General features: G+C 64.0%; 1 protein-coding gene across 1 annotated transcript in view; it reads right to left on the reverse strand.

Moving 5' to 3' along the window:
* Positions 1-22,978, reverse strand: part of AP3D1 (adaptor related protein complex 3 subunit delta 1) — a 35,641-nt gene that overhangs the window by 5,597 nt on the left and 7,066 nt on the right. Inside the window, exons 2-26 of the mRNA XM_045989976.1 lie at positions 18,302-18,397; positions 17,663-17,743; positions 16,670-16,750; positions 14,337-14,444; positions 12,703-12,832; positions 11,751-11,890; positions 11,531-11,604; positions 10,255-10,304; positions 8,938-8,987; positions 8,581-8,629; positions 7,995-8,140; positions 7,752-7,900; positions 7,444-7,674; positions 6,860-7,091; positions 5,805-5,950; positions 5,430-5,571; positions 4,754-4,825; positions 4,033-4,108; positions 3,444-3,646; positions 2,753-2,826; positions 2,492-2,669; positions 2,086-2,145; positions 1,635-1,748; positions 563-709; positions 141-188 (exon numbers count right to left, since the gene is read on the reverse strand). Coding sequence (XP_045845932.1) covers positions 141-188; positions 563-709; positions 1,635-1,748; positions 2,086-2,145; positions 2,492-2,669; positions 2,753-2,826; positions 3,444-3,646; positions 4,033-4,108; positions 4,754-4,825; positions 5,430-5,571; positions 5,805-5,950; positions 6,860-7,091; positions 7,444-7,674; positions 7,752-7,900; positions 7,995-8,140; positions 8,581-8,629; positions 8,938-8,987; positions 10,255-10,304; positions 11,531-11,604; positions 11,751-11,890; positions 12,703-12,832; positions 14,337-14,444; positions 16,670-16,750; positions 17,663-17,743; positions 18,302-18,397 — 2,877 coding nt within the window. The remainder of the gene's footprint in view (positions 1-140; positions 189-562; positions 710-1,634; positions 1,749-2,085; positions 2,146-2,491; positions 2,670-2,752; positions 2,827-3,443; positions 3,647-4,032; positions 4,109-4,753; positions 4,826-5,429; positions 5,572-5,804; positions 5,951-6,859; positions 7,092-7,443; positions 7,675-7,751; positions 7,901-7,994; positions 8,141-8,580; positions 8,630-8,937; positions 8,988-10,254; positions 10,305-11,530; positions 11,605-11,750; positions 11,891-12,702; positions 12,833-14,336; positions 14,445-16,669; positions 16,751-17,662; positions 17,744-18,301; positions 18,398-22,978) is intronic.

Here is a 22,978-nt window from a genome sequence, read left to right on the forward strand (position 1 = left end):
GCTCTAGGAGCAGGAGCCCTGGGACGCAGACCATCGCAGCCCCCGCTGTCCCCAAGACCCCACTGCCTCCTGCACACACCCAGAGAAAGGACCCCAGGCTGCGCCCGCCCCCGGTGCTCTGAGTCACCCCCGCTGCTCACCATTTTGATGTAAGAGTTTTCAGCCAGCAGGCAGTAGCTGGACATGGGCTGGAAACAAAAGAAAACACAGCTTTGGCCAGACAGAACTTGCAGGGAACAGCCGCCCCCAGAACGGGGCCTGTCATGACCTGCGCCAAGGGCTCCGGATGGGAAACTCTGGGACCGCAAGAATGGGGCGGTGGGGGCGGCAAGGAGACCCCCGACCCCGCGGCCTGGACAACATGTGCCCGCACCTCAGGGACTCCCGCCACACAACACCACTGCCTCCCTGACGCCCAGAGCCCCGGGGCTCACCCACCCGCGCCCACCGAGGCCTCGCTGCCCGCGGCTCCTAGCCTCGGCCCGGCTCTGCGCCTGCATCGAGGCCCGGGCGGACCGTGGGGCGCCCCGGGCCCACGGGCGGCGAGCGCAACACCCCTCACCGGGAGAGGGTCCTCGTCGAGCGCGCCGTTCTCCATGGGCTCTGCCGCCCCGCCGCCGGCAGGCTGCTGCTTCTTGGGTTTCTTCTTGTCTCTGACTCGCTCCTCCTTCTCCTTCTTGCGCTGCTTCTTCTTATGCTTGGAAGGTTTCTGGAACGGAACGCGATCAGGGTCAACTCCCAGACTTCTCTGGCCACTGGCGCCCACAGCGAGGAACGGCCCAGGCCGCGGGGGCTCAGGAGGCTGCAGACACAGCCGGCGACTACCCCTGCGTGGCCTGAGACGCGGGACCCGCGAGCCAAGCTCAGGAGCTCTTGTGGCCCAGCAGCCGGAGCGGCCGGCCCGCGGCCCATGGGATGGAGGTGACGACCCGGAAGCCCACCGCTCAGCGGGATCGTCGCTGGCCACAGGCACAACCCATAGGGAGACCAGTAAGAAACACAGACACCGGCTCCCCACTGTACCCGAGCCCACGAGAACACACGTCCACGAAGAAACCCGCCCACATTCACGGGAGACGACCCGTGGCAACGGAAAGGTAGAACTTCAGTGGGACAGCGAATACACAAATCAGGTCCCCCACAGCAGGAGCGTCCCTCGGCCGTGGACAGGAGCCAGGCGCCCCCACGCACTGCCCCGGGAACGGACCCCGAGCCCATGATGCTCCAGGAGGGAACCAGACACAAGAGGCCACATGGGGTGTGAGTCCACGCGTGACATGTCCAGACCAGGCCCCTCCACGGACGGAAGGGGGCTCGTGGGGCCAGGGAGGATGGCGGGTGATGGCTTATGGGGGCAGGGTTGTTTTAGGGGTGACAGAACATTCTGGAAGAGAGAATGGCACAACCTTGTGGACATACCGAATGCCACCAAACCACACACCCTAAAGAAACGACCTTTACCGCATACGAGTGACAGCAAAACTGTCGTGACAAGAGCAGCCCCAAGCACACCAACGGGAGCCTGCCCGGGCCGCAGCGGCCCCCAAACCCCCACGGAGTTCAGCAACCGGCCCGAGTCCGCAGCACGGCCGCGCTGCCCACTCCCCGACAGCCAGGACGGGCGCCGCTCCCACCTTCTTGTGGTCCCGCTCGTCGTCGTCGTCCTCGTCGTCACCCAGCTCCTCTCTCCTGACCTCCTCACCCTCTTCCTGAGCGGCAGCGATGACGGCGTTCGCTCCGGGCTCTTCCTGCGGGGAGCCGGGTGGGGAGGCTCAGGCGGGCAGCCAGGCCCGGGCGTCCTCCACCCCCGCCGCATCCCGACTCAGCCTCTCTGGTCAGCAGCAAGGCGTGTGGCCCCCAGACAGCGCGAGCGGCTGGCTAAGGTCCGGTGCAGGAGCGCAGGCCGTGCTGAGGGCCGTTCCTACAGCCACTGACGGGGCCAGACCACAGGCACGGGACCTGGCTGGTCTGTGCAAGGGCGCCCCAACATCCCACAGCCTTGAATGCCTCAGAGAGGCAAACTGACTGAGGCTGGTGAGCGCACGTGCCCCCACCACCCCGTGGAGGCCCGTGCGGGGGGCTTACTGGGGCCGGGGGCACAGCAGGCAGCAACGTGGTGGACAGCCAGAAGTCCAAGTCCTCGCCCTGAAACCGCAAGACAGACACTCTGGGCTTCAACAGCAGGACAGGCTATAGATGGCACCGGCGGTGGGGGGGAGGCTTCCCACCCCCAACCAGACACGGTGGCTTCAGCTCTGGGACCCACGTGCGCAGGGAGCGAACCGCCACGTGGGGCCGGAGGCCAGGGGGCGCTCCCAGCTCACTCTCCATCGGAACAAGCAGCCTCCCATGTCCCAACAGCAGCCCGAGAGAAGGCAGCCCGGCCCACGGGGTCCTGCTGCTTTACGACCCCCAGCCCTCCCCGGTGTGAGCACACGGGCAGACAGACTGACGGGACGGTCGGCGTGGGGGCGCCGCGGGGCCCACGTACCGCCTTCTCCTCTTTCCCTTTCTTCTTCTCCCGCTCCTTCTCCTTGTGCTTCTTCTCCTTCTTCTTGGGCTTCTTGATCTTCTTCTCCGGGACAGGGACGTCCTCTTTCTCAGGAGACTTAGAGGTGTCTGCGTTTCTGTGTTTCTGGACAGGCAGCTTCTCGCTGTCGGCTAGGGGCCTGGGCAGGCAGGTCACGGAGTGAGGGGATGGGGACACAGAACACCGACATGCGGGGGGCAGTCCTGGCCCTGCCCTGCTTACCTGTCCAGGTCGATATCCAGGGCCCTATAGGGGTCGTTGGGGTCTTTGTCGTCCTCGTCACTAGGTAGAGCGTTCTAAGGGAGAGACGAACGCTATGTCCAAGCCCAACAGGTCTGTGGAACCCTTCAACCCCTTCTCAGAAAAGGACAACCTGGGTGCCTGGGTGGCTCAGCTGGTTAAGCGACTACCTTCGGCTCAGGTCATGATCCTGCAGTCCCAGGATCAAGTCCCCCGTCAGGATCCCCACCGGGCAGGGAGTCTGCTGCTCCCCCTGCCCCTTCCCTCCTTATGTTCTCTCACTCTCAAAAAATAAAATCTTGGGGCGCCTGGGTGGCTCAGTGGGTTAGAGCCTCTGCCTTCAGCTCAGGTCATGATCCCGGGGTTCCGGGATCGAGCCCCACGTCGGGCTCTCTGGTTGGCGGGGAGCCTGCTTCCCCCTCTCTCTCTCTGCCTGCCTCTCTGCCTACTTGTCATCTGTCAAAAAAAAAAAAAAAAAAAAAAAAAAAAAACTTAAAAAAAAGGGACAACCAGGCCCACACTGGAGAGGAGAGTTCATCTGGGGCAGGAAGTGACGCTAGGATGTGGGCTCCCACTCACAGCGCAAGAGCCTTTTCCCGGGTCTGCGGGACAGAAAAAGCCAGTGACAAGGGAGCCTGCTTTCTGCCTGCCACGAGCGCCCCACGGGGCTGACCTCAGGCATCTCCTCGGTGACGATGTCCACTTGCTGTGCTGGGGCGATGTCCTCGTCGCTCTCCGTGTGTAGCGAGCCGTGGCGCCGTGGCTTGCCCTTTTTCTCCTTGTCCTTCTTCTTCTTCTTCTTCCTGTCCTTCTCCAGCCTCTGGCGGTGCCTCCGCTCCTCCTCCAGCTTCCCGTACTGGTCCGACACGGGCATCCCTGCGGTGCACACCCAACCCGGCACTCGGCCGCTGCCCTGCCATCGGCCGGACCGCCTCCGGCCCCGAGCGCCATGTGTGGGCGAGGGGACCCCCAGGGGCTCAGCGGGGAGAGCCCACCGTGGTCTGCGTTAGAGGGAGGCGAGCAGGGGCTTTCTGAATGCCGACGGGCAGGCCAGAGCAGTGGGGGTAGGTGGGGGGCTGGGGCCTAGGGAAGGAATGAGGGGGCACCATGGGCCCTTGGCCTCTGACCCTGTTTACCCTCCCAGCTGGGCCCTCCCACAGCCGAGGAGGCAGGGCCGGGCCCGACGCCACCCGGGAACTGGACCCGGCTGCCACCCCCTGGCCGACAGGGCTCCCCGGCTGCCGGGCCGGGCCGGTACTTGCCTGGCACCTTCAGGGGCACCGACAGGTCTATCTGCACGACCGGTATGTGCTCCACGCCCGGCAGGTCCTGGTACCGCTGGGGGAGCACCGAGGCGTTACCGGGCAGAACAGATGACAGCAAGGGACGTGTGTGTAGCCGCCACGGCCCAACACGGACGCGCGGATGGCCTGGGGTGTGCGGGATCCCGCTGGGGGCCCTCACGTGCCACGGGGCGTCCGGGGGGACAGCGTGGCTCCCTACAGACTGCGGGACTGGTCTGTCGCTGGGGACAAGCACCCGTCGGGGGAAAGTTTCCGCCCGCTCTTCCCGCCTGCATCACCCGCTTTAACTGGTAGGAGCGAAGCAGACCTGAGCCCAGTGAGCACTTGGCGGCCCCCAGGGCGGCCAGTCAGAGAGCCGACGCCGTGCGAGCCGGAGAGGGCACGTGTGGCAGGTGGGGGCGGTCTGCAGGCCCTGAGAAGGCTGAGCAGCGTCACGGAGGACCAGGCAATCCCAAGAGAAGGGAACCGAGGGCGCGGGTGTGCAGCCCTGCCGGCCTGGCACGCCGCCTTCACCCCACGCCGTGGGCAGGACCCGCCCGGCACCTGGGCCACATGGGGCGACGGGAACAGTGACGCGCCACCCCACAGCTGGAACGGGACGTCCTCCCCAGCGTAGATGGGGCCCTGAGGGCCGTGGGGGGACAACAGTCTCCAGAGGACGATCTGGAACTAGCCTTACCTTCTGGGGGGATGGGGAACTCTTGATGTAGAACGGGTTGTTGGCCTGTTCCTGCTTCCGGGCTTCTCGACGCTGCAGGGACAGGATTCAAGTGCACGTCCGTGAACGCACGTGGACACACACCCTCCCTGCTAGACCACAGAACTTCACCGTCAGCCCTCAGCCAACAGGAAGACCACGACGGGCGCAGGACTGAGGGCAGGAATGACTCCAGGACGGGGGGGCGACCATCTCTGTTTCGAGGACGGGAGCTCAGAGAGGCTGGGTGAGCCGTATGAGGCCTTTCGGCTCCAAAGAGCTGAGCTGGGAGACCACATTGTCTGAAGGCCCGGCCTGCGCACAGGTTGGGGGGAGAGGCTCTGGGGGCACCGCTCATCTCGGACACGGGGAGCCAGGCACAGCGGGCTGGGGAGCAGGGAGGACACGGCATGTCTGCGCTGCAGCAGGCTGACAGTGCGCTGAAAGTCCCGCAGCCCGGAGGCACAGAGCAGTAGCCCCGTGTTTTTGACAAAAGCCAACCCAGACTCCGAAGTGTAGCTCGGTGCTCCCTGGAGAAACACAGCCCCGAAGCCTGATCTGCTGGCACCGCGCACAGCACCCGTGGGCTCTGCGCGAGGCCATTTGTCCCGGAGGCCCCGATGGGAAGGCGCCCTGCCTCTGTACAGCCGGGGCTCACCCGGGCCAGCTCCTCCTCATCGGCCTCCGGCTGCCGCTGCTTGGCGTGGCGCTGCTCCTCCTCGTGGAAGATGGCCTTGGGCTTCTCGTCCTCAGACTCGCTGTCCGAGGGCGGCTCGTTGATCCAAGCATCCAGGTCCAGGCTAGAAGACACGGTGAGGTCACGGGGCAGCTCCGGCCTCTGCGCCCAGTGCTGGACGCTCACGGGTCGCACACAAGGCGGGAGCACCCCGTCCTCTCGGAGACGAGGACGTGAAGGCTCAGCTGCTACAGGAGACCGCAGCCACCCGGGACGGACACGCCAGGGGACGCCCCCTGCACTTGCGGTCCTTTCCGCCACCCCAGCCCATATCCTCTGACCGACTGCGCAGCTCACCCTTCAGGAACTGGAACTTTCTTTTGTGCCTTGGGGGCCACGGGGTTCAGCTCCCCCGCGAAGAGCGCACTCACTTCTTCCGCCACGGGCACGTCCTTGGCCTGAAGCTTCTGGATGTGCTTGACCAGCTGCAGGATGCAGGAAGCCTGAGGGGACCACAGGGAAGTCACAAGGGGGTCACAGAGGCCTGGCCCCGAAGGCCACCAGGCTCCGCAGCTCACCGTTCACACCACATGGATGCCCAGCCCCCGGAAGGCGAGCGGGAAGGGCTCTGCCCGAACCGTACTGAGAACTGCCAGGGGCTCCCCGGCAGGAACGTCCGTCCGGCAAGGAAGAAACCAGCCCACGGACAAGACACGGAGTGATGAGCAGAGCGGGCACTATCATCCGAGAGAACCGCTCGGACGGGCCGGGGTGCCCCCGATGACCCAGGGCGCCTGCTTCCAGGAGGCACGCGGGCACCTCTGTGCTGCCGTCCTCTGCAGGCTCCGACTCAGAACTCTGGCCGAGCGTGACTCCCAGCGTGACGCACGGTGGGGACCATGACCACCAGCTGAGCTGATGGCACACAGCTGCCCTCAACTGTGGAGCCACGGGGCCCACCGAGTGACCGTCAAGCCTCACGTGCAGTTCGCAGACTGAGGGCCCTGTGTCGCCCCCGGGGCACCAGCAGAGGCTTGGCCGCGGGGCCCCCAGTGCTGGCTCGACCTCCCGCCTGGCCTGCTGTCACGCCGCATGTGCCAACCAGCTCTCCCCACGCAAGGACCCTGGTCCTCACCTGCCTAGAAACCCGCTGTCAACTGGATGCTTCCCTGGAAGGCTGGCGACGGGCTCCTGCTCCTTTGCTGTCTCGTCCCCCCAGCCCTCCCCACCCGCCGGCCAGCATCCAGCGTCTCCCCCACCACGGGGACCAGGACTTGCCCACATGCCCGGCTAGGGTGGAGCCCTGGAAAACCAGTTCTCCGAGTTCTCCAAGTTGCCCTCGGGGAAAGGCAAAGCCGGCCACTGCCTGGGACAGAGGCTCTTCCAGACCCGGAGCCCCCCGAGACACTGACCCGCTCCTGGACCTCCAGGTCCGCGCTCTGCACGAACTGTGGCAACCGCTCCACCATGAGCTGCGTGACGTCCTGGGCCGCGTCCGGCTCCGCGGCCTGCTCCCTCTGCTGCAGGATGGCTGCGTACAGCTTCACCACATTCTGCACGTACACGGCCTGGATGTGGCCGGGCAGGGTGGTGACCTTGGGCCGCAGCATGGCCTCGAGGGTCTGCTGGGGCTCCTGCAGGTACCTGTGGACAGGGCAGGCCCGATGAGCACGTTGGTCCGGTGGGGGCTCCCAGGGCCGGGCCGCCCCGCAACAGAGGTCCCCTGTGCGCGCTCCCTCATCCGGGGGCGGAGAGAGAGGACTCCACGAGTGAACAGACGGTCACAGCCGGGCCGCGGGGAAAAACGGGCAGAAGAGGAGCAAAAAGCACAGCGACGTCCGGGGGTGGAGTGTCTGTGACCGCACGCGGCCCGGCTTCTCGCTTGTTCTCAGGGTGGGACATGCGCGTGTAAAGGAACTCTCTGGGCAGAGGAATTCCCCGGGAAGCGGGAAGGGGCCGGGAGCCCGGGGACACAGGCGTGCCGGGCCGCACTCACTCGGAGAACTCCCCGCAGATCCAGGCGGCCGCGTAGAGCACCTCGCAGATGCCGTTGCGCTGGGTGCTGCTGGCCACCAGGTGTGCGCGGTCGAGCAGCGCAGACATCTGCGACACGGCGAACTTGCGGATGGCCTTCACGCGGATGGCCACGTCCAGCATCTGCGCCGCAATGAGGTGGCCGTGGCGGGTGCCCTCCAGCCGGGTCAGCTCCACCAGGACGCTGATGTACCTGCAGGAGGGAGCCCGTGAGGCACGGCCCTCGCGCACCCCCCCCCGCATCCCCCACCCCTGGCCGCGGGCACGGACCACTGGAAGTTGGTGACGTGCTGGTAGTTGCCCTGGCTGCAGATGTCGATGATCTTCGTCAGCAGCTCGTCCCGGTACGTCGTGCCCTCGGCCTTGTCCACGTGGCTCATCAGCTTCTTGACGATCTCTACCAGGTTCTTCTTGGACACCTGGGGGGGGTGGGGGCAGTGAGAGTGGGGCAGGCAGGTGTGCGCGGGGCGGGCCGGCGTGGGCGGGGCGGGCCGGCGTGGGCGGGGCACACACCATTCCGTACAGGAGGTCGAGGGCCCGCAGGCGGATGGACTCGTCCTTGTCGTCCAGACACTGCAGGACGAGGTCCTTGTGGGCCTGCACGGACTTGGGGTGTGTTCTCAGGATCTTGGACATGGCCAGCAGCCCCAGGTACTTCACTGCGGAGATGGCGAGATGCAGTTAACCTGGACGCGCCCTCACGGGCTCCGGGGCCTGCACAGAAAGAGCGAGGCCGGGTCTGCAGCCCGAGCCCGACCACCTAGATGTGGTCAGGAGCAGCCGCGCGTGGGCCCCCAGAGGTCCTAAGCAGCACGCTGGGTGCTGGGAGAGAAGCCCTAATGACCTCGCACGTGCCACCCCCACACACAAGCCTCCAGGTTGGGATGGTGGCCTGCGGGCCACAGGCCACGTCCGACATGAAGCCCCGGCCCCGCAGAGCTGAGGAAAGCCCCTGCTGGCCCCTTCGGAGCTCGACAAGGCTGCACGCACGGCCGCACAGCGGGGCGCGAACGTCTGGTTTCTCACGAGGCCGAGAGCCCGGGCGCTGCAGCAGTTTCGGGCGCAGACCGCAGGGCGCGTGAGGTGAGGAGGAACTCACGGTTCTGGTCGGAGTCTTCTATCAGGATCCTCAATTTCTGAACGCAAAGCTGCAAAGGAGAAGGCAACACCGGTCACGTCTCCTGAGACAACAGCGAAGTCGGTGACCCCAGGCCCTCCACACAGTGTGATCCAGCCCAGAGGCCCTGGGACAGGGAGGGACGGAGGACACCGGGCCCCACTCGGGGCAGGTCCCTGCCTGCAGGCACCCACAGGGGCATGTCTGGGGAGCGCCCACCGACGCGCATGCGAACACCGCAGCGCCTTCCGGGGGCATTAACGATTGTGTCCCCACCGCCCGCCCCCTCCCCCGCCTGCCCCCGACGGCCGCACACGGCTGTCTGCAGCGGGCACATACCTGGATGCTGGCGCTGTGGTTAGGCATGCCGGAGGACAGCGAGATGAGCACTGCAACGGGAGCCCTCACGTCAGGACGCGCCAGGCCCCACCCGCACGCAGAGGCCCATCCGCACGCGTCCACGTCTGACACCGGGACACCAGCACCAGCACCAGCACCAGCACCAGCACGCCAGGAGCGGTGGGCCCGGCTGCTCTCCTGGAGAGGATGGGCTCACGAAACGGCATCTGGCTGCTGGGTCTCCATGGCCAGGAGCACAGAGCACAGCCCCACGGAGGGCACCGCCATCCAGGGCAGGCCCACAGAGCCCGGGCCAACCCCACCTGCCTGGCTCTGAGAACCACCTGAGACCCACCAACCCTGCCACATGCCAGGCCTTCTCCGTCGCCCTATGCCCCCAAGCCCCGTGCCCGTCACCAAGGACAGCTCTGACCCTGCCATACCCCGTTTCCCCCACCGACCGCTGCAGACACAGACTTGGCTCTCCAGTCCTGGGGCACCAGCTGGTCCCGAATGACGCCCTCCCTCTCCACCAGCGTTGTGGGGCCTCAGGGCCCACACGGCTCTAATCACAGGGTGTGGACCCTGGGCCAGCTTCCTGTGAACGGCTGGATTTCAGGCTGCCCGCGGGGCCTTGAGGAAGGACGGGAAGCTGGCTTCCCAGCCGCTTCGGGCAGGCAGTGAGGAGGTAACCCGTGGGCCACGACTCCAGCTCCAACGAACAACGTGGGGAGGGGCTCAGCTTGCTGAACGTGCGGAAACACGTCAGCCAGCACTCCGCATGGCCCGGCTGGAGACGGACTTACAGACAGGACTCAAAAGAGAGACCAGGAGCGCTTTCCGGTCTCGCATCACGAACCCTTTCTGTAGCAGGTCCCTATGCTTAGCAGTGCACGGGGGACAACACCACGCCTGAGACTTGCTCTGAACTCCTCAGGGGAGGGGTGTCTGCGCGGCTCAGTGGGTTGAGCCTCTGCCTTAGGCTCAGGTCATGATCTCAGGGTCCTGGGATCGAGCCCCGCCATCGGACACTCTGTTCAGCAGGGAGCCTTCTTCCTCCCTCTCTCTGCCTGCCTCTCTGCCTACTTATAATCTGTCAAATAAACAAAAATCTGGAAAAAAAAAATCGTTCCCTGACGGTAAAAAGTTGCTGCCAGGTGTGCCGCAAGCTGTCCCCGCCTCCCAAGGGGCCGCAGAGGGGGCCGGCAGGGACATGGTGCGAAGGAGCCTGGGATACTCCCTGCACCGGGGGGCCCCACCGTGGCACCCAGGGTGGGCGTGGGGAGGGCTTGCCGCGCGCTGCGGCGGCCGCCTCACCTGCGATGACCGTGTTCACGCACTCGTAGAGAAGGGACATGGCAGACGTGCTGTGGGAGGAGGAGAGCGGAGGCGTGAGGGTGAGGCCGCCCGAGAGACGCAGGGCAGGTGCCTGTCTGCTCCCTGCTCCCTGAGTCCGTCCGAAGCAGGGCTGGGGCAGGAGCTCGCCGCCCCACACACAGCTGTCACCCAGGTTGGTGGCATTCCCCAAGGGACGCAGGCCTCCCTCTCTAACTGCTAGTGGGGGCCTCTGACGCTTCCGGCCACTGAGCGCGTTCCGGAACCTTTCCACTGTGTGATGCCGGCGAAGAAGAGCCGATCCCGCTCAATGCCTCTCCCGGCCGGGACCTCACCACCCGGCTCCACCGTGCGGGGACGCAGGGGACAGTGAGGTGTGCCTGCACACAGGCGAGCAGAGCACAGAAGGCCACGGCTGCGGCGCCACCAGGGGTGTCTAGGGGATGTGGCAGGCATGGCCCAGGGCCACCACCATGGGCGGGCACCGGTATGTCTAATCCATTCTGACCTTCTCATGCTTGACACTCAGGATCCCAAGTCCCCCAAAGCTGAGAACGTGGCGGCCATGCGTCCAGAGCACGGGCCATCTGCCTGCCTGCATCCGCGATCGCCAGACTGACGGCCTCCTGCTAAGCCCCTCTAGAAACGGTGGCGCCACCCCACGCACTCAGGGATCCCGGGTGTTTAAAACTGAAGACGTCCGCAGCCCAAGCACCTGCTCCGCCCAATTATCTTCCCGTCGGATCTGCTCCTGAGCCTGGGGATGGAGGCCAGGGTGGCCTGCAGAGCACGCGGCTCCAGGTCTGATGTGGCCTCGAGGCCCCAGTTCCTCCACGCTGCCCGCGGCCACCTCTCCAGGGGACCTGGGGAGCAGGGTCTCCTATGCCACCTGCCACTCAGCCCCACAACTCGTGCACAGGCCCTGCGTGGTGTGGGGGCTCCGGCAACATTCCAGAACCGGCCAGGGACACAGCTGTCCGCAGCCCTTCCGGCAGCCGGCCGAGATCTCGCGGGCCGCAGAATAGCCACGGGCCCCTCCTCCGCTTTTACCGCCGCTGCTTCCAAAACAAATTCGCGGGGAAAGGATGCACCAGCCCCCAGGGGCCCAGGAGGGCCAGCCAGTGCCCCAGCGGCACAGTTCACTCTTGTGGGCAAAACCACAGGGCACGTGTTTGCTTTTCCACCCTGAGACTCTCTCCAGCGGGAGCGCCGGCCTGCACGGGCCAGACACGGGATCATCCAGGGGCCTGGAGCTCACCTATGGATCAGGTTGGTGAGAGGCTCGATCAGCTTCTTGCCCAACCTTGGCTCCAAGGGGGTCAGAGCACCAAACTAGGGAAGAGAGAGGCCGGCGGGTCACTCGGGGCAGGGGCGGACCGCACAGACTCCGACCCCCATCCACATGCCCGCGGTGCTCCCAGGACACGCTGGGGCCTTCTCACTCCATGAGAAAAGGGACGTTCGGGAGGGATACTTGCCAGTTTAATAATTTTAATGAGGACCCAGTTGTTGGTTGAGGAGGTCATCAGCTTGAAGAAGAGCGGGGCGAGGGACAGGTAGTTCTTGGGGTTGCGCCTGGCCAGCTCGCAGATGACGTTGACGGCCGCTGACTGCACCCCTTTGAGTGAAGTGGGGCCCGTCGTGAGTACAAGCGCCACAGTGTGGGGGTGTACCTTATCCAGGAGGACCGTCCTCAGCAGGCCGGCCACCCCAAGCGCGAGAGCCCTGCCCTGTGCCTGCTGCTGTCATCACCTGGGGACGCGGTTTAAGCAACCTCCGCGGAGGGGACCGAGCTTCCTAGAGCCGAGCGTCACCGGGGAGGGTGGGGCCGGCCCCCGAAGGACCAGACTCCAGCGCAGGACACCCGCCACACCTGCCGCCTCGGCTCCTGCTTCCCCTCCCAAACTTCCTACTCCCTGCCCCTTGCCCTGATCGGAGGCAGATTTCCCCCGGGACAAGCTGACCCTTGCCTCACGTTTAGAGAAGCTGCGTGATGTGTGCTCAGCCCCGAGAGTCAATGAGGGAAGGACTGACAGAGAACAGGAGGAAGGCTGGCAAGAGCCCTGCAGCATGGGACCAGACTCAAGGCGTCAGAACAGTCGTGAACGCTAACGTGCGGACAGACGGCCAGACAGCCAGCGGGCCGGGCACGTCCCCGTGTGCGGATGGCGGCTGTCTACTGAGTGTCTGGAAGAGGGGAAGCCCGGCGCCCGGTGTCCGCGTCGCACACCAGCAAACGGGACCAGCTCCTTTGGAGATGTGGCGGATTCCAGGGCCGGAGCAGGGAAGGCAGAAGGCAAACCTGGCATCTCACGGTAAGGAATGCTGTCTGTGGTGGGACCGGGACGGAAGTCCCAGTACCCAGCGCCCCTCAACTCTCTCCTCGCAACACCCTCCACCCCCACACCGTGCCATCGTAAATCAACAAACCGGGGTCAGGGTCCTCCAGCTTCTCCTTCAGGCGGGGGAAGGCGGGGCGCAGCGACTCGGGGTACTTCAGGAACACCTTGTACATGATCAGCACGGCCTTCTTGCGGATGTACGGCTTGGTGTGCGACATCTGCGGGGCAGCGGGCCGGTCGGCCTCCCCTCCACGGCTCCCGTTCCCTGCGTCGGCCTGACTCACCTCCCTGCACCCGCCCTGCTCACCCTCCTCCGCCTCCCGGGGTCCCCCCTCCGCCATCCGGAGGGAGCCCCTCTCTCCAGCCCGTCTGGTTTCTGGCCTTCGAACCTGCGCCACCGTCCCAAACACAGGACGGGGTTCTTGGGTAGAACTGAAACCTGCTTCCCTATGTCCACGACGCTAGGCCTGCCCTCCGAGGCCGAGACCCTTCTCGGACTCACTGGAAGCCAATGAAGGACAGAGAGGGAGGGAACTTGAGCTGGAAGAGGAGCCCTGGCCAGTGAGCGCCAGCCGCCGACTCCCCTAGCAGCCAAGGCCCGTGCCCAGAGCAGGACGCCGAGGGGCGTCCAGCGCTCTAGGCTCTCGTCCTTTTGGAACTCACGGTCTCTCTCTCGTGCCAGGTCCTGTAGCTCTCGTCCTTTTGGACTCTGCTCTGGCCAGGAAGGCCGCTGGCCCTCAGGTGGGCACACTTACCACCCGTGCGGGCCCCGGGGAGCCACACCCCGAGAACACACTCAGCCCCACGACTCACGAGTGTCCCGCCACGCCCGCAGCTGCTTCCACCGGCACCACACCGGCAACTCCTGGGCCGGAAGGGCAATATCCGGGGTCCTGCGGGGGCAGCTCAAAGCCACCAGGAACACCGCGCGAACCAAAGAGTGGGGCCAGGTGTGGGCAAAGCAACCTACAGCGGGTGCTCAGCTGCATGAGGCAGGGCTGTGGCGAACCAGCCTCTGGTCTAGAAGCTGCGCGCACGTGCAGTCTGAAACCGCCAGCCCGGACCTATCCATCGGCAGGACGGGCAGGCCGACCTATACGGACAGAACTCTCCGGAGAGAACAGGAGCCACCCATCTGCTCTGCCCAGATAAAACGGATGGGAACCAGCCTCCCAGTCAGTCGGAGACGTAGGTGAATGACGGATGCCTCAGAGAACCAGGAGTTGTAAGGACACCCGCATTCTGGAGAAGTGCCCCGGACACCCTGGAGGTCAGCGGCGGCTGGGCTTTTGCCCTTCAAATGGACTGAAGCACAACAAGTCACTCCACGGCCACAGAACGACACGCGGCGTCAGGGCTGGAGCACGAAGGGCCACGCTCAGCCAGCGCACTGCCTGCCGGGAACCAGTGAGCTGGGGGCCGGCGGGGCACGCGCTGGGTGGCAGGGTCGCTCGCCCCGGCGCCACCCACCTCTGGCCCCAAGCGGGGCTCTTTGAAAGGCGGTAAAGAAAGAATGTGAAGGTGACCATGGCCTGAGGCTGGGTCCCACGGTGGGGCTGGTGGGGGGAGGGGGCGCAGCAACTCGGTTTCCCATCTCATCTGGGGAACCCGGCCCGTTTCTGCACGTCCGAATGCTCTTGGTGTGATGTGTGACCCCAGTTTTTCAGGCGCCTGGACAGACCAGGTCGGGTCGCGGAGCCAAGGCCAAGCTCGCGGACTCACCAGGGTCATGATGTCACTGGCCAAGTCTCGGGCAAGATCTGGGGTAACGAAACAGGACAGGCCAGTCAGCGCAACGCCGGTGTCGTACTGGCTGGGGCTGCTCAGGTCCTGCAAAGGGAGGGACGAGCGTCAGGAGGCAGGAGGGACAGCGCGTCACCGGCTCCCGGCGTGGGGTCTGGGTTGGGCCTGCATGAGGAGTGACAAGCAAGCCCCGGGTCCCGGCCCAGCCCAGTGTCCCAGCACTCGAGGGGGCCACGGGCTTAAGAGCCCCGGGGGATGGGGGGGGCCCGTGTGGAAGCCAGGAACCTCTGTCACTCTCAGGGGTTCTCCAGGACAGCCAGGACGGCTCCTCTGGGCCCCTCCCAAAGGCAGGCCAGCTCTGGCCCGACTCTCTCCTCTCAGGTGAGCAGAACTAGGCGCAACCGCGGCGCACGCTCACCCCAGAGCCCTGGTCACTCCGTGCGGCTCCCACGGCACGGACTGCACAATGGCCTCACCTTGACGCCAGCAAAACAACATCCTTCCTCTGCTGAGACTTTCCTTTGTTTTTTTTTTTTTTTAAGATCTTATTTATTTGACAGAGAGCACAAGCGGGGAGGGGGGGTAGGCTCCCAGCGGATCAGACAGCCTGATGCTGGACTCGATCCCAGGACCCTGGGATCATGACCTGAGCCAAAGGCAGACATTTAACTGAGCCCCCCAGGCGCCCCTGGGGAGACTTTCCTAAGGAGCCCCGCAAACTTCACATAGATGTGGTGAACGTGCCAGGTGCATTCTGAGAGGTCGCCTTCCAGACTGTGATAATAACCTGAAAACACAGCCTCCTAGAGTCCCTCCTGGCCTGGGCTGAAAAGACAGAACTGTGTCGGACCCACGTACAGAACTCAGGCCCGACACAGCCACTCCTGGTTCAGCAGGACTTGCAAAGGCCCAGCAAAGAGCCACTGTGGGGTTTTTCAGAAACAGATTTGTGGAAAGGACACTCAGGTCCCCATGGAGCAGGGAGAGCCCCACTCGAAGCGAATGGGAAGTGCGGGACGGGGGAGTCGACGTAAGCTGTTCCAGAAGTCATGCGCTTATTTAAAACGACTCACGCAGACCACGAACACCGGGTACAAGAACGGAGGAGAAGATCCTCTAACAGAGCAGGCGCGTCCTCTGCTCCGTTACAGGGACACCTTGGGCTCGGGTGGTCTCTCCAGCAGAGCATCTAGGCGACCTGCCTCTGACACGTTTCCATGCAAAGCGGGGATCGCTAGGTCTAAATGGAGGTCACTACAAAGGGGCCGGAAGGAGGCGTGCCTGTGCCCAGAAGGCCGGCGAGAAAGCCCAAGCTTGGCCACAGCCCCTCCACCCTCCTCCCTGCTGCCCCCCGCCCTGACACAGCCCCAAAGCATCCACGACGCCCAGGGCTGCCGCCCAACCTGACCCTCGGCGGGCCTCCTCAGAACCACAGGCTCGATGCTCGGCCCCGCAGCCCACCCTGTGCCAGGATGAACCGGGCCAGGACTGTGTGGCGAGTGCTGCGGGGTCTGCCCAGGAGCCCAGCCCCGGTCCCCAGGACCTGCTCCGGGCGCAGCCACACTCATGGGGTCTGGCCTGTACATCAACCGTCACCGAGCCTCTGATTCTGATTCTGCCCCTCTCGCTACTCCACAAAAGATGCTCAAAGCTCTAGGCCCGAGGAAGAAATGCGTTACTCGGTGATCTTCAAGACTATCTCTAGACACAAGATTTACATGTGACGAACACTCACATGCAACGTGACTCAGGAGTCCCCAGGGGCAGGGGCACGTGGGGGCACAGTCGGTTAAGCATTCGACTCTTGGTTTGGGCTCAGGTCATATGTCAGGGTGAGGAGATCGAGCCCCAAGTCGGGCTCCGCACTCATCATGGAGTCTGCGTGTCCCTCTGCCTCTGCTCCCCCACCCCCGCCAATCCCACGGGCTCTCCCTGCGCACACACAAAAAACGACCCCGGGCACAAAGGCCCCGGTGGGGAAGGCTGCGTGCGCCGCAGCGGCTGCCCCCACCGCAGGGAGAAGGCGCGGGGAGCGCGCGGCCAGGAGCCTTCCGAGGGCAGAGGGAGGGCCGGCAGCACTCCGGCCTCGCCCACAGCCCAAGAGCAGACACAGACCTGCCACACCACGCGGGGTGTCTTCTGACCACAGAGTGGCTGGGTCTGGAAGCCACGTGCTTACGATGGGGTCACAAGAGCAAGATCCGGGTGACCTCGGAGCTTTCTACGTGCCGCTTGCTGGGAGCACCTGAGAGGCCAGCGTGGAGAGCAGGGTGGGCGGGGCCCGGGGCCCGGGGTGCAGGAGGGCCGCCTACCTTGCGGATCTGATTGGTCGTCAGCATGATGACGTCGGTGCCCTCGTGGAAGCACTGGGAAGCAGCAAGGTAGCCGATCCGCTATGAGTCAAGACACGAGGGCGTCAGACGCAAGACAAGGGCCACACACCCCCGGGGGAGGAAGCCACCGGGCCAGGCAGTGACAGCCTGTGGCTGGCCGCGGGGTCACGGCCAGGGGGTGCCAGGAAGTCACTGAGGAGGGGGGGGGGGGGAGGCGGCCCCAGAACCCGGAGGATGCCGCCTCTGCCGCGCCGTCCGGCCCTCCGCTGGCGCACGTCTGACCGCCTGCCTGGCAGCGCGGAGCGGCCGCTGCGAGGGGACACGGAAGCCAGCTCAGCGCGAGCGTTTCTCCGCACTGCTCCCCCCCGCCAGGCTGCGCAGACACCGCCGTCACACCGGCGCGTGGGCGCGATGCCTCGCTGCCCGGGCCCAGCACCGCCTCCGCCGCTTCCCCAAGAGGGGCCCGCGGGCAGGACAGCGGTGTCCATCGGAGGAGCCGCCGTGGGCCTGGGCGCTGTCCCACGGCGGGCACTGGGGCCCAGGGACCCGGAAACGGTCTATCCGCCTGGCTGGCCTGCGTGTCCGCCAAAGCCTGCCCGGCCCTGGGAGAACCACGCGGTGCCTCCGGCAGGCTGCGGCTGCTGACTCGCACGTCGCAGAAGCTCTACTCGGACGGGAGCGGCGCTGACGTCACATGAGGGGGCTGCGCCCCGGGTCCCTCGCAGGCAGGGCCTCCGTGAGGCCCAGGGAAGTGCTCAGAAACCACTGCGAGGCCCTGGGCTGGGGGCATGGGGCAGCGTCCCAGTAAGACGCTCAAATATATAACCAACCCTACGAACCGTCTCGCAGACGTCCCTCAGAGCTGGAAGACAAGCACCACACCGCTAAGAGTTAACAGAGAGCACGACAAACGCTGAGTCCCTTTCTGCAGAACGGGCCTCCTGCCAAGGCACACGCTCCGCCCCGCCTCACCTTGAACGTGAACTTGGAGGCGCTCATCACTTCTATGATGTTGAAGGCAGCCCAGCTGATGTCATATCCCAACATCTGTAACTGTGGGCAAGACCGGCACCGTCATCTCCACACACGCCAAGGCTGGAACCCCAGCACCGCGCACACGCCCAGGGGCAGGCCTCCCGGAACCCACGCCCTGGCGCTGGCCCTCACATCTAGGACAACTCGGTCAGGTTCATCACGAAGGCGGAGGGCAAGTGTCTGCGGCTCAAATGCCAGCCTCCACGCACACTGGTTAAGTGTCCAGGTCAATGAGAGCGCACGGGCTCCTCCTGAAAGCTACGGGGCACCGGGATGCCCCCTGCCAGCCTTCCCCAGGCCAGGTGGGGTCCAGCGCGCCCCAGGCCTCAGCTCCTCACAGCACGCCCTCCCCCGACTGGGAGAAATGGGCCTGTGTGCGAAGGCCCGTGCCAGGAGCCAGTGCCCCGATCCCTGTCTGACAGGTGGGCGGCGACGGGCGGGGAGCGGATACATGGGTGGGCAGAGGAGGGACGGAGGGACAGAGGGACGGCTATGCCGCCTGACCACAGCGGGGCTGTGGGCGGGGGACAGCCCTGGGAAGCGACGTCGCCTGAATCAACAGGCCCCGGTACCTACGTAGGTCAGCTTGCAGACCGCGTTTGCTTTCACTGCGATGTTGTCCTGCTTCAGCTCCTGCTTGATTTCATCGATGCACTGAGAGATATATTTTGCCTAAAAGAAGAAAAGAAATGAAAAATTGCAAGGGCCTGACTAAACCAGTTAAGAATAATTACCGCAGGGGCGCCAGGCGGCTCCGTGGGTGAAGCGTCTGCCTTGGGCTTGGGTCATGGTGTCAGGGTCCTGGGCTCTGGTCCTGCACCGGGCTCCCTGCTTGGCGGGGAGCCTGCTTCTCCCTCTGCCTGCCGCCCCCCGGCACATGCACGCTCTCTCAGATAAACACAAAATAATCACTGCAGCAAGAAGCCGAACACAAAAGGCCACACGGTGTCATTCCTTTTACATGAAACACCCAGGGCAGCCCCCCCTCCCCGAGCTGCAGGAAGCAGGCGAGTGGATGTCGGGGGTTGGGCTTGCTGCCTGGGGTCACAGAATGTTCTCGAACGGAGCGTGGTGCTCCGCTGGAACAAGGCTCGGAACCGGGGCTGTAGGGCACGCGAACAGCTAACATAGCTGTTGTTCAACGGAGCGATTTCAGGGACGCCTGTGTGGCGCAGTCGGTCGAGTGTCTGATTCTTGATTTCGGCTTCGGTCATGAGATCGAGCCCCATAGCAGGCTGGGCACTTGGCGGGGGTCTACCTGAGCCCCCGCGCCCCCGGCTCCCTCACACGCTCGCTCTCTCTGAAATGAAGACGTCTTCACAGAAAAGCCATCTCGGTGCAGTCCGATGCCCAGGACCCCCTCACAGTTCTCCAGAGAAAGGAAGCTGCTGGGAGCGGGGGTCTGCAAGTCTGTTTATCCCATTTTCCCCACTTATTTGTATAGTTCACGCCCCCCCCTTTTTAAAGATTCTATTTTTAAGCAATGTCCACACCGAACAGGGGGCTCGAACTTCTAACCCTAAGATCATGACCCAAGACCAGGTGCCCAAAATCCACAGCCGCACGCGCCTTTCAGCCAGCCACGTACCCCTAGCTGATGCCTCCCACATGGAAAAGTTTTACAAATTTAAAAGAACGATTTCCACACAAAAAGTCAGGACATGGAAATCTTCCTGATTCTCTGGTTTTTAGCGGCTTGCACGTGAGACTCCCACTTGCCGGGAAGCGAGCCCCAGGTCCCGCCGGTGCCCAACACCGAGCCCCCAGCCCCTGCGGGAAGCCCGTGTGGGGGCCTCGGGCAGCACCGCGTCAGGGCTCACGCGCGCTGCAGGGAGGGGTCCCGTCCCCACCGCACGCACACAGGCCACCTGGCGCTTATCTGGTTGCCACGGGACGGGCACCTGCATCCTCCCCACTTCCCACTGCTGGGAGGAGCTGCAGCGCCTGTGGGAACGCCTTTTCGGATCCCCCGGGTGTCCTCACGGATTCCCCACGTCCACCACTCACAGGGGTCTGAGCTGAGGCCGTCTGACGCGAGGACCAGCGCCACTGACGCGCCTTCTGGGGGCAGCGGGGCACGAGGCTCCCACCTCCCCTGCCGCGGAGACACACGGCCCCCGGGAGAGACCCTGAGGCCAGTGGCCGCGCCGGGCTTGCAAGGAGCCTGTTGGACCCGTGCCCCAGCCCCGCACATGCCCGGCACTCCCGAAGCTCGAGGCGCCTCCTGTCATCTGACTGGAGCGACAGCCGCCGGAACGTCCCCAGCCGTCCACCAGGGGGCAAGATTCCGCGGTGGGACCCGCAGCGCCATCCCCTGCGCCGAGTGCCCTGGGCCCGGACCTCACCGAGGGGTCCCCGCTCACGGCCCCTCAGCCCACAGCCCGTCCTGGCCCGAAATGCAGGCTCCTGGGGAAAGGAGCTCCTCGAGCCCTCTCTCAGCCACAGATGCTTCATGAATCTTTTATGACGGGGACTCGGAGCCATGGGACAAGCGTCACTGTATCCTTCCAACAGGCTTCGGGTTACTGAATCCCCCTCGGGAGCTGCAGTCCCCTTCCCCCGCCTCCCGTCCAGCATCACCACGGTTAACGACTCAAGAGGGAGAGGACAGAAAGACGGTCACAGGCGTCGGAGAAACCGGCCCTCGCCACAGACGACAGGGCGCCACGGAAGAGGCCGGCAGCTCCTGAAAGGGTGAACAGAGTCCGGCTCCTGGGTGTCCACCAAACCCAGGGCGCCGGGGTGGCTCAGCAGGTTAAGCCTCTGCCTTCCGCTCAGGTCGTGATCTCAGGGTCCTGGGATCGAGCCCCGCACCGGGCGGCTTCAAGAGCCAGAAAGCAGAGACTAGGGCTCGCACAGCAGCCGCCAGGTTAAGGAAGGAAATCCCAGAGGAGGGGGGTGGGGATGCCCACACTCTGGACACACACTCAGCCACAGTCCCGCTGACCCCAGGACGAGGCACGCACGGCACACGGCGGAAGCTGCTGGCGCCCTCCCCCGCCTCCGGCCCGCCACAAGGGACCCAACTGCAGTCTCAGCCCAAGCAACCGCCGCCTCGAACGATACTTCTCAGGGAGAGAAGAGAATCTAGAGCCTCCGCAGCCGAGGGGTCACCACATTCAGGATATGACCCGAAGTTCTTCAAGATGACAAACAGGAAACACAACCCAGGCTCCAGGAAAAGCAGCCAGCCAAGGTGCACTGGCCCCGAGCCGTCCCCAAGGATGGAACTGACACCCCGAGATCTCGACTCCAGAACCGGAACGATGCTCTCACGACCAGAGGAAAATATGCCCGGGAAGAACACGAAGAGGGGCTCCTCGGCAGGGAAAGGCCAGGGATGTAAGATAAGCAGATGGAAACTCTAGCATCGAAAACAGTGTCTGGAACAGGAGTCACCGAATGCGCGGAGCGGCACAGCGGCGCGCCAGCAAGCCTGACGCAGACCAGACCCGCCCGCCAGGACAGAAACGTTGGAGCAAAGAGGAGCAGAACCTCAGGGTCTCTGGGACAAGCCCACAAAGTGTAACCTACGTGTGACTGGTGTCCCAGAAAGGAAAGGGCGGGACAGACAATATATTTGAAAAACAAAATGGCTAGAACTTCCCCAAATTGGGTGAAAGTCCTAATTCACGCGTTCAAGGAGCTCGGCACCCAGGAACAGAAAATGAAAACCATCACCAGACAAGTCAAACTGCCAAAAATGGAAAATGAGGAGAAAATCTTCTTTTTTTTAAGTTCATTTATTTACATAATCTCTACCCCCAGTGTGGGGCTCGAATTCACAGCCTTAGGAACGAGAGTCCCACGCTCTTCCGACGGGGCCAGCCAGGGGCCCTGGGAGAAAGTGCTCTAAGGAGCCAGAGGAAAAGCACGTGCTACGTGGGGAGAAAGGACTCCGCGCTGCTGTCAGGAAGCACGAAGGCCTCTTGACGGTGGGGAAACTGCTGACCCGAATTCTCCACCCAAAGACAACACCCCCCGGGGAACAGAGCGGGACCCACGGAGCCGGTGACATCCATCTCTGAACCCCGAAGCCCTCGCCGGGGAGGAGAGGAGCCTCACTGAAGAGCGGCGGCCAGGCAGGCCCTGCCCGAACATTGCTTTCTCGGTGGGAAAGCGAGCGCGGCTCCCAGCTCCTGCAGACAGGAGAAGCGGAGTCCAAAGGACAGAGGAGAACCGTCTCCTGCTCACTGAGGAGGACTTGAACACGATCTCACTCGGAGCGACAGCAGTAAAGGAAGCAGGGGGACACACAGACGTTACGCTCATCTCTCCTTCACTACAACACTACCGACGAAAAGGGAGACTATTCAATCCCTTCCACAGCCAGAAAACGAAACCGGTCAGGGCATGCGCACATGACCCAGATCCAAACAATTATAATAAAAACGTAAACTAGAAAGATTGTGGAGCCTGAGGTAGAAATGACCACACAGCGCTGACGTTTATTTGTCTGTCCATTTGTCTGCACGACTCCGCGCCCAACGTGGAGTCCAGTGTGGGGCCTGAACCCATAACCCTGATGAGATCAAGACCTGAGCTCGAGTTGGACACGTAACAGACTGAGCCGCCCGGGAGCCCCACATTGAAAGAGAAGAAAAGAAAAAGGAGAGGGAGAAGGAAGAGGAGAAGAGGAAAAAGAAAAGAAAGAGAAAGAGAGAGGGGGACCCCTGGGTGGCTCAGTTGTTAGGCGTCTGCCTTCAGCTCAGGTCATGATCCCAGGGTTCTGGGATCGAGTCCGGCATCGGGTTCCCTGTTTCTCCCTCTGCCTGCCACTCCCCCTGCTCGGGGTCTCGCTCTCTGATATGTAAAATCTTAAAAGAGAAAGGAAGGGAGGAAGGAGAGGAGAGATACAAGCATGACTCGATTTTTCAAATACCTCAGTCTGTTCTGTGCAAATTCACGCTTCGGCACAGAGCAACCTGAGGCCCGAAATGCATGCCCTTTCCACGTCATCTTTAGAGAATTTAACCTAGAACAAAGGCCATGAACTTCCCTTACATGGGAACTCCTCGGGTCTAATATAAAACCCATTTTGACCCACTTCGTAGAGTTCTCTGAAGCACTTCATTTAAATCTAACAATCAGGGGCACCGGGGGGCTCAGTGGGCTAAAGCCTCTGCCTTCGGCTCAGGTCATGATCTCAGGGTCTTGGGATCGAGCCCTGCATCGGGCTCTCTGCTCAGCGGGGAGCCTGCTTCCCTTCCTCTCTCTCTCTGCCTGCCTCTCTGCCTACTTGTGATCTCTCTC

This window comes from Meles meles, chromosome 20 (genome assembly GCF_922984935.1).
Source record: "Meles meles chromosome 20, mMelMel3.1 paternal haplotype, whole genome shotgun sequence".
Classification (NCBI taxonomy): domain Eukaryota; kingdom Metazoa; phylum Chordata; class Mammalia; order Carnivora; family Mustelidae; genus Meles; species Meles meles.